General features: G+C 40.2%; 3 protein-coding genes across 3 annotated transcripts in view; 2 read left to right on the forward strand and 1 right to left on the reverse strand.

Annotated features, from left to right (window-relative positions):
- Positions 1-771: 771 nt before the first annotated feature.
- On the forward strand, positions 772-2,849 carry LOC135675892 (U-box domain-containing protein 9-like). Its single transcript, XM_065186522.1, has 2 exons — positions 772-1,206; positions 1,613-2,849. The coding sequence occupies exons 1-2, from the start codon at positions 910-912 to the stop codon at positions 2,699-2,701; spliced, it is 1,386 nt and encodes a 461-aa protein (XP_065042594.1). The 5' UTR covers positions 772-909; the 3' UTR covers positions 2,702-2,849.
- Positions 2,850-5,929: 3,080 nt separating this feature from the next.
- On the reverse strand, positions 5,930-6,244 carry LOC135675401 (putative lipid-transfer protein DIR1). Its single transcript, XM_065185554.1, has one exon. The coding sequence runs from the start codon at positions 6,242-6,244 to the stop codon at positions 5,930-5,932; it is 315 nt and encodes a 104-aa protein (XP_065041626.1).
- Positions 6,245-7,440: 1,196 nt separating this feature from the next.
- LOC135675893 (uncharacterized) overlaps positions 7,441-13,023 on the forward strand; it is a 5,885-nt gene continuing 302 nt past the window's right edge. The window contains exons 1-3 of the mRNA XM_065186523.1: positions 7,441-8,279; positions 8,416-9,989; positions 12,830-13,023. The exon at positions 12,830-13,023 is cut by the window's right edge and continues 302 nt beyond it. Of these exons, the coding sequence (XP_065042595.1) occupies positions 7,574-8,279; positions 8,416-9,989; positions 12,830-12,844 (2,295 nt within the window). The 5' untranslated portion in view covers positions 7,441-7,573 and the 3' untranslated portion in view covers positions 12,845-13,023. The remainder of the gene's footprint in view (positions 8,280-8,415; positions 9,990-12,829) is intronic.

Raw genomic sequence — 13,023 nt, forward strand, 5'->3', positions numbered from 1 at the left:
AGAAGAGTTGGAAATAGAAAATAATAAATGCATCAAAATTTTGATATTTTTAATTAACTTATATATTAATAGATTTACCAAATCACCGACTTTGGAGGCCATCTCATCGACTTTCCTTTATGGAAGTATGAGCAGCTTCCGACACCACGCGGTGACACGACCGTATGTTTCTACACGCGGCAGAGCGTTTCGCGTCCCAACCCAAAGGAGAAGGGCAGACGACCGTAATTACCCCCCATGTTGGAGGGCGTAAATATCCGAAGCACGCCCACCGAAACCAGCGAGGTAACCCTTTTCTTTACCTTACCGAACACGTTATTGACCCTGCCATTATCCACCCCGTATTAATCCCATTAATCACGCCATTAATTGCTTGATGGCACCAACAATTCTAATTAACTAATAAGATTTTTAATTTGAGTTTTGGTTTTTCAACAAAAATAAAAAATAAATGAATACCAACAGTGCCAGTTGGCCGGCCATGGCGTTCATGATGATTAATCGAGAAAGGGCGTGATTCGTGGGACCCTTTCCTCAAATTACCCCGTCGGAACAACATAAGAAACTACGTTGTTCATATATGGGTAATTATTGTGACTAATTCTAGAGAGAAAAGCTCAAGAAAAGGATTGATGTAATGGGATCCAGCGGAACAAGTTAACACTAACAGTCTAATAATTCAAATTACTTTTTCTTCATTTGTAGTTTACTTGGGGTTTAGTTTGTTGGGATTTATTAAGGAGTCAGTGGAGCTCGAGGGAGGCAGAGAGGTGATCTTTAGCGGAATGTGACGCGGAATCCGAAGAGGAGAGAGAGAGAGAGAGAGAGAGAGGAGAAGACGCGGCGATCTCTGATCCTTCGATCGGTACTTCTGGTTTGCGCCGTCGAGGGCGACGAGAGGTTGCGCCGATGGGGAAGTCCGGGGCGGCGGAGACGGGGGTGGGGGAGTTGAAGAAGGAGCTGAGGCGGCTGGTGAAGGCGATTATCGAGGGGGATGACGGCAGGGTCGAGCCGTACGAGGAAGCCGCGAAGGCGCTCGAGGCGCTCAAGGACCTTCGGTTTCGCGGGAGTGGGAATTCGAACGGGAACCTGGCGAACCAGAGGAAGGCGGAGAGGAGACAGGCGTCGGTGGCGATTCCGGAGCATTTCTTGTGCCCGATCTCTGCGGAGCTGATGCGGGATCCTGTCGTCCTGGCTTCCGGACAGGTTCGGTGTCTCTCCGATTAGGGCTTCTCCGTGAATCGTTGGTTCTCGTTCGTTCGGAACGAATTGGACTTTGGTTCTGGTGCGTGCGGATTGGTTCTGGTCCTGAAATATTAGATTTCTTGACGATTTCTCGCCAAGTTCTTTCTTTTCTTTTCCTTTCGTTTCGGTTTAGCAAATTAAGTTCTCCTAGCGCAACTTTTGTAGCGCCTTAGATGAGTTATGATCGTGGGATTTATGCTGTGATAGATCGTTGCATCCTCAATTTTTTATCTGCAACTGTTCTTTTACCAATTGAGCATTTGTTGTTCGCTGTAATGCTGAGTCTGAATTGAAATACTTGATTGATCTAATTGCAACTGCTGCCCTCTCTGAATCATTTGTGCTTTTGCTTCATCCCTTCTTGCAGACTTACGACAGGCGTTTCATTCAGGAATGGCTCAGTTCTGGGAATCTTAATTGCCCGCGGACGCAGCAGGTCCTCTCCGACACCACCCTCACCCCCAATCACCTCGTCCGTAGCATGATCTCCCAGTGGTGCACCGAGCATGGTGTCACCCTCCCTCCTCTCGACGACGAGCAAGAGGAAGGATTGATCACGCGGAAGGAGCGGAATGCGCTTAGCAGGATCCTCGACAAGCTATCCCTATCCTCCTCTATCCCGGATCGGAAGCAGGCGGTCAGGGAGCTCCGACTCCTTACCAAGGGCAGCAGATCCTTCCGTGCCCTCGTGGGGGAGAACCCCGGTACAATTCCCCTGTTGCTCTCGGCCTTATCTGTGCCTGGATTGTACAGTGACACAGCGGTTCAGGGGGATATCGTGACGACGGTTCTGAACCTTTCGATCCACGACAGCAATAAGAAGATCATCGGCGACAATCCCCAAGCCATTCCCTCGCTCATCGATGTCCTCAAGACTGGAACCATGGAGACCCGTAGCAACTCTGCCGCGGCACTTTTCAGCTTGTCCGCCCTTGATGCTAACAAGCTCAAGATAGGTGAGCTGGGGGCGATGAAGCCCCTCGTCGAGCTGTTAGAGGAAGGCAGCCCGAGCGCCAAGAAGGACGCCGGATCCGCCATTTTCAGTCTGTGCATGGTCCACGACAACAGGGCGAGGGCGGTGAGGGAAGGGGTGGTGGGCGTGGTGTTGACGGCCATCACTCATCAGTCGCTCGTGGATGAGTCACTGGCGATCCTCGCGCTGCTTTCAGGCCACCAAGAGGCAGTCGAGGAGATCGCTGACACCAGTGGTGTTCCTCCCTTGCTCGGCATCATAAAAGACAGCTCCTGTGCGCGGAACAAGGAGAACGCTGTGGTGGTCCTGTTTGCGGTCTGCATGCATGATCGAACGAAGCTGAGGGAGGTTGGGGAGGAGGAGAAATCCAACGGAAGTATTTCTCGGCTGGCCCAGAATGGCACTTCCAGGGCACGGAGAAAGGCTACCGGAATTCTAGACAAATGGAAGCGAACCTTGCACAGCACACACTACTCATATTAGGTGTTTGTTGTAATCAAATAATGAAGAAGAAGATCCATATATGTAAATAGTACCATCTCTCTCTTTTCAGGTCAGATGAGTTCGGTGCATTCAGACATACTACACTTATACAGGAATCGAAGAATTGGCTTTTGCCAATGTTGCAGGATTTCCTCTTTTTCTTGATAGATTTGATTCCCCAAGAGCAATGCTTGTTGATGAGAAAAGAATGGAAGAGAGCAGTCATGCATACATTGAGTTTATATCATTTATTTCTGCCTCATGCTCTGGTTTGTAATGGCTGGATGACTTGAATGTTAATGTTTTGTTTGGATTACGTGATCTTATTTAGTTAAAAGATTATTGACGATTCGATATGGAAGAAAAAGAAAAAACAATCATCCACACATGAGGTGCATCCGCATGGCCTTTCACTTTTTGGGGTTATTTGACTGCTTTCGAGAAAATTTGAAGCGCCGGTCAGAAGGCTTGTGGATATTTCTCTGCGGGTGTCACTCGGAATTAACTACTAAGTAAAAATATATCATAAAAAATGTTCTTGAATATTATAATGTGTAGATCTTAAAGCAAATAAGATCTATTAGATATTGTAAGGATAAAAATAATGGAAGAAAATAATGAAAATCTATCATTCTGAGTTAACTACTAAGTAGAATTTTATCATCGATATATTATAAAAAATGTTTGTAGACCTCAAAGCCAATCGGATTTATCAAACATTGGAAGGATAGAAATAATGGTCAAGATGGATGAAAGTGGTGATCAAAATACTTAAGTTAAAATTAATAATTTTATATCATTATATTCTTATAAATTAATCTTAGTATTGTCCATTTCTAATATAGGACCAATCCATGTATTATAGGTGTAGCTTTTGGATCGGACAATAATTAATAAAATAAATAATTTTTTGAATAATATAAAAAAGTATGTACATCTAGACTCTGATGTTCTTAGCATTAAATTTTTTTATATAACAAAAAGTTAATTATAATTTTCATGCTTACAATTAATATCGCATATTTTGAAATCAAAATAACTTAGATCATAATAAAATTTTAGACTTATTTATGTGATTAGATTTATTCATCTTTTAAATTATTATTTTAATCTTGGATTGATATTATTTTTAAATAAATCTATGATGTATTTTGTCTAATCTCTAAATCTATTCCTCCATGCTTCTCACCTACTTAATTACTGATGATATAACGGAGTAGAACCATGATAAAAGTATGTTGCTTGTACTTGTTCGATGGGCTACAGTTGGCAACAGTACTATTGCGAGTGATGGCCTTCTTTGGTTGTCGATCCAATTGTGGATATCAATTGCGTAGACGGTAGTGTTACTACATGCAATGACGACTACTTGTGTTCAGCAACCCAATATGACAACCTATCTTGGTAGTCAATGCTGCATACGTAGCAATGCCATTGCATGCGATAACACAACAAGGCAACAACTATATTGGTTGCTGACTTTGATCGATGATTATAGTGATGTATCTACGACAACGTTAGTTGGCCACGATCAGTGTTGAAAAGATGCTGGAGGTTGGGGTCACCAATCGACCATGGACACATGTGCAGTTGATGAGAACTTGCGCATCAGTGATAGCCATGTGTGTGAGAATGACTACACATAAGCACGATGAAACGCCATGACGATTATATAGGTTGTTAGTTATAGAGGGAGTTCGAGTTGTGGTGCGCAAGTGGTAGATGGCTATGACAACTAAAAAAAAAAAAGGATTAAGTTTTTTTTACCCAATAAAGGATTAAGTTTTTAATTTCAGTTAGAGTCATTTGATAGTTTTACCCTTTATAAATCAAATATTTTTAATATCCCAAAAAATATATTTTTTTAAAATTAAATATTTTTTTATTTATATCCAACTACAAAATTGACCAATTTGACCTACCTTAATCAAATTTTAATCAAAGCCTAATTTTTAGCTTCTTTTTTTATCAATTTATTTATAAATTAAACTTTTGATTGAACATAATTTTGATTGATTTGATAGATTTGGATGTTGGATGTAATCTGAGCAACCTAATTTTGACTCAATTTTATGATGTCTAATTAAATAAGATTGATTGGCCGATCATCGATAGAATTAAAAAATTATAAATTTTATTTTACTATTTCTCATATAATATATTGATAAATTTTTTTATTTATAATAATTAATGTCTAATTATTTTTATAGATATTTATGTAATTATTCAAATGCATATGTTTAAAATTATAAATAATATTTACTTTTTCTATGAAGGCATGATTTATATTTTATCATGATTATAATTATCATATGAGTTTTTTTTATACTAATTAATATTTAATAATTATTATGATTATTATTTTATTATTATTAAACTTTTTTTAATATAAATTATATTAAAGGATATTTACTGAATATCATTTGTAACTTATATCTCTAAGTCTAACTAACTAATAGCTAGCAAAGTGACTTAGGATGATAGACTAATGAGATACAAATTATAATAATTATTTTAATATTTATAAAAAATATATTAAATTATATTTTATATTATTATATTTATCTTATAGTTATCAAAGTAGTCTAAATAAATAAATTATAAAATTATATTAAAAGATTAATCTTAAATGATATTAAAAAATAATATTTAAAATAATATATATAATTAGTAGATTTAGATAGTCCTATATTTTATTTTCAACTAATAGAGTAGAATAATATTATTTTGAATATCCTTGTAGTTTATAGTTATATATTCGATAATATTATTCAACTGATATTAGTCATCCATAAATAATTTTAAATAAATATTAAATATATCAATATTTTATACGTGAAATATGTATGACATCAATAATTCATCTTATGCTTCTAATATCTTTATACTATATGGTTTAAATTATTTAGAATAATTAAAATATGTGTAATTCATTTTGGGCGTGCAGGGTCAAAATCTGGACGTTCATATTCTAAACTTTGATATATGAATATTTGATTTTAATTATTGATATTAATAATTTTTTCATATAACTACGATTATAATTCTTATGCTTATTGTACGTGACAGCAATTCAAATCATGGATGCGAGATTATAAAAAGGATACCGAAAACCACATATCACCAACGTAGCATGAAATCCAAATCATAAAGCAAACCTACACGCATGGAGAGCCAACACACCGCGTTCATCATACGCTTGCAGATCAAATGAGCCAGGAAGAAGCGTCAGTGGCAGTTCTTGGGCAAGCTCAGCTTGCATTTGGCTGGGAGCTGCAAGGCGAACGTGCGGTTGATCCCCAGCTGCGGCAGCGCCGGCGAGTCCTCGTACTTACACAGGCATGCCAGGTCGGCCTTGCCGAGGGCGGCGCAGCACTTGGGCGACGGCTTCGCCGGTGACGCCCCGGTCATGGACGGCAGGCACGCGATCAGGCCTTCTTCGGTCATCTTACAGTGGCTCTCTGCCGCCGCCGCTAGGCCGCCGGCGGAGAGCAGGGCCAGGAGAACAAGAGAGAAAGCCACACCGTGGAGCGTCCTCGCCATTCTCTTCAACCTTTGGGAAGGCCGTGTGATTGCCGGTGCTTAACCGGGTTTAAATAGGGTCAGGAGTCTGGATCTCGTGAGTGTTGATTGGCAGTAATACGACTGTAGGAGGTTCACGGGGGCGAATCCTTATACGTTGTTTATGTGGTGCTGCCAGTGGCTGATGGCTTTTTTGATGGATTGATGTCAGAGCTTAGCTCGAGAATATAAACCTTTTCACTGCCCTATGTCTTCTCTTTCTTTATTTCTTTACAGTACAGAATATAAACATCTTTCCAAGTATATCATAAAGAAAAGTCAGCATAATTGACATGAATCCTTCCTGAATTAGTTCGATTAACGTGAATCAAAACCGGTTTAATTTAGAACCCAATTGAACGGACATTGAATTCGCTTTAGACTAGACCGGGAATCACCCGTTGGATTTGAAATGGTCCAATTTGGGCTACACAAATTTGAACCGGACACTATTGGTTTGGATCACTGCTGAACCGGTCCGAACCAATCAACCCACGGCCGAGCCACCCGGGCCATGGTCTGGGTTTCTAAAGCGGGGTAAGAATTGAGCCCATGTGAACCACGGGCTTGGCTCAAACGGGCTGAGCTGGGTTGCAACAAAGTTGGAAATAACAAAAATAAATTTTATATTAATTAGTTAATTAATCAAATAATTTTATGCCTAATTTGCCCGCACAAATAAGGAAGTGGAAATCAATTGATTTCCTAATGACTCAAACGAGAAAATAAAATAAGACAAAACCCTAAATATGAAAAATATATTTTACAAAAGAAATATCCGATCATCATACGTGTGGTGCCTTATTCGGATCCTCTCCAATGTCATCCGCATTCGAACCGGATTCCGCGATCCCGGTGGGCCGGATCGGCGATGACCACGTCTCTTTCTGCGGGCACCACCACGTGACCCGCCCCGGCCAAATAGTATGCCCGATATTACACGTGGATTAAACAAAGTTAAGTCACGTGTTAGAAGTACTTACCCCCTCCGTACCTACTTTTCAATTGGCCCCATATTGAAGTATATGTGGGGCCACTGTTTCGTCCAATAATAAGAAAGGTCAGGCAAAAGTTTGTTTATGACGGGTAGAAGAGTTTTTCTGTGGGGCCACTCACGTCTCTCCCTTCGGGCCCCCCCCCCCTTCCCACCCCTTTTCCTGTCTACCGACCTCCTTTTCTCCCCTAGTATTCCTTTCTGACGAACTTGATCGGCGTCGGAACGCCCACCGCCTGTTCGTCAGAATAATTCGTGGTCGTCTTCCTCCTCGGTGAAGCGTCCGCCGCTAGTCTCCTCCCGCTATATCTTCTACGATGCCGTCGTGCCTGGCGACCCACCACCGCTGGACCCTGCGCGCCCTGGTGGCCGCCTACCTCGACCTCGCCCTCGCCTATATCTTCCTTTGCGCTGCCTCCCTCGCGTTCTTTGCCTCCAAATTTCTGGCCCTCATCGGTCTACCCCTACCTTGCTCTTGCGACGAAATCCACGCCGCCCCCGGTTCCCACCGGGAGCAGCGGCAGCAGGGCGTCGGTTGCCTTCAGCTCTTGCTCGCCGGTCTTTTCGATTCAGTATATGGGAACGATTGCCGCACCTCCAGTAATGTCAACTGCGACAGCGTCCAACTCGTTGGAGCTGGTGATGATGATGGTGGAGGCGGCGACGCAGTCTGCGGGCTGTTGGAGATGGGTCAAGGCGAGGAGTCGTGCGGCTCGTTTTCTCAACGGCCCAGGCCTCATGAGTTTGATGGAAGGGAATCTTGCAGCGACGGAGACGCAGATTCGGTGGATCTTAGGGAGAAGGTGGTCTTCCGCCATGGGCGGCCGCTATCTGTTCTCAGAAGGCGGCGACGGGATAGGAACAATCTCACCATCAGACGTAATTCTTTGCCGACCTCACCGTCTCCATCTCTGCTTTTGGATTGGAAAGGGGAAGTAGCCGATGCCTCTCCCTCGAAGGTCAGCAACCATCTTCCGCAGGTGGAGGGCTCTGGACATATTTCTGAAGCTCTCCATCTTTCAGGTTAGGAATTATGAATCTTCGACTTCCGTCTTTGATCATTTCATGTGCCCGTAAACGCCTACAAGTCTATATACCGTTGCTTATCAATATGACCGTCATGCCTATTTGCATTCTTCTCATTTTTATTGCCTATCAGATGATCAGAATGCTTTCATACAAGAAGTTGCTTTTGCCAATGAATTTCAAACTGAGGATAAGGGCTTATCTGATGCTACTGAGGGAGTTTGTGAAGTGGAAAAGAATCAATCTGAGGTAATAAGAGAACTGAAACAGGCACTTGAAGAAGAACGATCTGCTAATATTGCCCTTTCTCTTGAATTGGAAAAAGAGAGGAGCGCTGCTGCCAGTGCTGCTGATGAAGCAATGGCAATGATATTGAGGCTCCAGGAGGAGAAGGCTGCTATCAAGATGGAAGCTTGGCAGTACCAGAGGATGGTCGAAGAGAAATCTGCATATGATAAGGAGGAGATGGAGATCCTTAAGGAGATCATTGTGCAGTGGGAAAAAGAGAAACTTGTTTCGGATAAGGATGCTGAAGCATATCAGCAAATGATGATTGGTGGTAATGGTATCAAGAAGACACCAGATGGTCATCTGCCTGATGCAACATACTTGATCGGACAGAACAAACTTGCTTCTTTTGGATCATTTGATGACCCTGAACTTATGCTGAAAGAAGTATACGAATCCATTAAAAAGAAGGAAAGGGTAAATGATGAGATGCAATGTGTCAATGAAGGTGAGTCTTTGATGGCTTCTGTGCAGAAGTCCTCTGCAGAATTTGTCAAATGTTCATCATCACTTGAAATGGCTACAGATGTACAATATTCAAGCAGTGGTAATCCTAGCTGGTGTGATAGTTTGGATAAGTACCATCCAGGTGTTCCAGACGATGGAAATGAATGCGCTGTGCAAGAGAAGGGCATGGTGACAATAGAAGTTGGTCCATGTTCTCTGCACAGCCATAAGACTAGATATGCGAATGAGTCTTGCTCACCTAGATTTAATGGGTCACAGCAAAATGACTTTGATGATTCAATTTCTCAGCTAGTTGATGAAAGAAATAGCAAACAAGACGAGAAAGTTAAGATCACAGTTCCATTGGATGATTTATGTATGAGGCACAACCTAAATGCCGATAAAGAAAGTCCTAACTCATCTCAGTTGAATAATGAAGTGAATGTGGTTGATGTACATGTAATTAATTACAAAGTTGATCTGGCTGAGGAGGGAAAAACAAAACAAGAATATCTTCCTCAGGTGAGATATGATTTGGGCAGATCTCACAAATATGGTACATTAAATAGACCATCTTCATTAGGCAGAATTGACGATGTGACTGAAGATTCAGACAGAGGCTTGACACAATTAGAATTGAACATGCAGAGAAGTTGCTTGGATGTTACCAAAGTGGGTCAATCAACGGATGCTTCAATCATTAGAGCTTCCTGGTTGGATTTAAGGAGGAGTTCAATGCCTGCAGTTGAAAGCGAAAGATTTAAACTTGAAAACGAAGTTGAACTCTTACAGAAAAGGCTAAAAGCAATCGAACAAGGAAGAGAAAAATTGAGCGTTTCACTGGAACAGAGGGAAAAGGAAACCTACAATCTACGACGCCTGGAGGAAATAGCGCATCAACTTCAAGAAATCAGAAAAGCAACAGAATCTGGAAACAGCATCTATAGTGCTTCTTTACCTCCGTCTTCTAAGGTATGCCATTATGGTCCAAACTATACTTTCTCACCACCATCAGTTCAAGTCCAAGTTGCCACTACTTCCCATTACTGATATCACACATTTTTTTCTGTTGTTATTTGTGTTACTTTAGATCTGTGAGGTTAAGTTTTCTTCATAATTAACATTTACCTTTGGTTGATATTGCATGCAAATATGATATGATGTAAGCTTTCCATTTAACTTTTTCCCACAATTAGATTCTTGTTGACCATCAACCTGCTAAAGATTGTCAACCAAGCTTTTTGTTGGTGTGTATCATATATTATTAATGAGTGTCTACTCATCCGGTTAAGGAGCTCAGCAGCAGTTAAAATTAGCTCAATATTAGTCTTGATTGTTAACTTTATGTCTAAAGATATGTTAGACATGCAAACATGTCTAAAGATATGCGATATTTTCTTCATAATTAACAAGTACCTTTGGTTGATTTTGCATGCAAATATGACATGATGTAAGCTTTCCGTTAAACTTTTTCCCACAATTAGATTCTTGTTGACCATCATTCTGCGAAAGATTGTCAACCAAACTTGTTGTCAGTGTGTATCTTGTATTATCAATAAGGGCTTACGCATCCGGTTAAGGAGCTCAGCAGCAGCTAACATCAGCTCAATGTTAGTCTTGATTGTTACCTTTATGTCTAAATATATGTTAGACACCACACAATGACTGTGTTTAGGCACTTAACTCTAGGATGTACTTCCAATAATTGCCGCAATGAGCATCAAATTTTTTCTCTAGTAGAATTATATTCATTTTTTGAGCATTTGAGTCCTATTGGCACAGGAAACGAAATTCTGACAATTTACCCGCTTGTATTTCACTTGTCCCTCAGAATCATTCTTCATTTGGCCTTTCCATCCACTTGCCTCTTAATTTCATCCAGTTGCTTCTCTCTCTCTCTCTCTCTCTCTCTCCATTTTTTATGTGGCCCAAGCTAGTTCTGTGACAACTCAAGCTGTCAAATATTATGGTGTGCCAACTGTACCGGTACGTCATCTGTTGTTGTGTGGTGAAGGTTTCTATGGCATGGTATTATTTGCTTTAGTTCCTTATGACTGATTATTGGGCTATGGCAAAATGATAGGACTCTTCTAGAAAGATAATTTCTCCAACTCAAATTAGGTTGTGCCAAAAATGCACCAATTTTGATGTTTCTCAACGTACAACTTAATGGTTGGCAATTGATTGACATCATGATCATTCCAAAGTAACATCTGGAGTATTAGCAACATCATTGGTTATAGCGAACAATGGAGACATTTTTTAGTTTCTTCTTTTTGAACAAGAACGGATGTCTAACCACTGTTTGTTTGCTCTTCCTATGATCCTAGTCCACAAACAAGTTTTATGGAATCTAGTTTCACCTAGTAGAAGATTAAAAATCATCATTTTTCATGTTGACAATAACCACAAAGGGATTTTCTCAGCTTTTCAGTGATGAAAATGTAACATCCATACTGTCTCCAAGGATGCATGACATCCTTTCTTCTCATTGGATTTGGGTTCTTGTATTGATCATTTGATTTGTATTATTCTACTACAATGACGATAACTTGTATTAAACTGACACCAGGATTGATTGAATTGGTTGACTTAGATTGGCTTCATAATAATTTGGTTCTTTTGACTTAATCATACTACTTTAGTGTTGAATTGATGGTAATTGGCTGATCTCACCTGGTCTCCTACTGGGTTAGTTAATCCAATTGTACACAAAAATTGTCTTCTTTAAGCAAATTTTGTGTCGTCATGTTGGATTTCCTAATAGAAACTATTGAGCCTGAAATACTAGTGATTATTCCCTTCTGTCTTTTCTTAAAGAAATTAAGTTCTTCCAGATTCCGAGTCTTCACATATGACCAATGCTAAAGGGTTTTCTTGAGGCACTTTGGTGAACAATTTGTCCATGTCCTATGCATTTTTTTTAATTAGGAAGAAATTTTCATTACATTAAATGACTTACACGTGAACTCGAACCTGTTGCCTATTATTTGTGTAACATACACCAACCATGTCTCAAAAGAGATGTCTTTAGCATCTTGGTAAGCATGTGGCATATTGTAGTTCTTTTCTAGGTTGAGGTTTATTGTAGTTGGTGTGACATGGTATAATTTTCTTTCAACGTAGTGTTTTTGGTGACACTTCTTGTTACTCAATTCTTCTGTTTACCAATGTTTCTCCTTGCCATTTTACATGTTATTTTGATAATTTTGTGTATGCTTTATGATGCTAGTTCCTCTGCCACTAGCCATTTTATTGAATAGTTCTCGAAGGACATGCCATGTCATTTCGGGATGCATATTGAGAATCAATACTTATGAAATACATAATGGATACACCTTTTAATAATTTATTATGTCTATGTATGATAAAAAAGATAGTTTTTGGACGCTTGATGGACAGTTGTCATAATTTTGGGAGGAGCATTTACGTAGGTAAGTTGACTTCCTTGTGACATGGACGATGGATGGTTGCAATAAATGGGATGCATTGAAGTATGTGGTGGAGATAATGTTTCTCTTGTACCAACCGGTTTGAATGATTCACAAGTCATAATCATCTGTAAAATGAATATCCAGACGTGTTATAAAAGATAGCTAGTTCCATGAACAAGTTAGGGGGTAGGTTTGTCATGTATGGTCCAGTAAATAAGATGTGAATTGCAGTTCTACATCCATGTTTTATCATATCCTGTTATTTCAGAGTTAATGAAGGAAATGTGTAAAACTCATGCTAGTTCCTATCTTCCATTCGATTCTTTCCAAATGTTATTTAGTCTACCTGGGGTGACCAACTTGTGCAATAATTTCCAGGGAAAATATCCATAGATCTGTCCCAAATCTCACATGCATCGAATAAATGGTCAAGCGATCAAAGATGACCCGATGACGACTATGACAACAACAAAACCATTTGATGACAGAGAGGCCAAATATGACGGTGAAGCAATTATCGTTTTCTTTAGCTTGAGCTCCTCACTTGAGCTCAGAGAACAACTGTGGAACTT

This window comes from Musa acuminata, chromosome BXJ1-6 (genome assembly GCF_036884655.1).
Source record: "Musa acuminata AAA Group cultivar baxijiao chromosome BXJ1-6, Cavendish_Baxijiao_AAA, whole genome shotgun sequence".
Taxonomy (NCBI): Eukaryota; Viridiplantae; Streptophyta; class Magnoliopsida; order Zingiberales; family Musaceae; genus Musa; species Musa acuminata.

Bases quoted from the DNA above. Each gene is read 5' to 3' on its own strand.
- LOC135675892 (XM_065186522.1), top strand. From the start codon at position 910: ATGGGGAAGTCCGGGGCGGCGGAGACGGGGGTGGGGGAGTTGAAGAAG. The intron at 1,207-1,612 runs GTTCGGTGTCTC...CCCTTCTTGCAG, and splicing joins TCGTCCTGGCTTCCGGACAG to ACTTACGACAGGCGTTTCAT.
- LOC135675401 (XM_065185554.1), bottom strand. From the start codon at position 6,244: ATGGCGAGGACGCTCCACGGTGTGGCTTTCTCTCTTGTTCTCCTGGCC.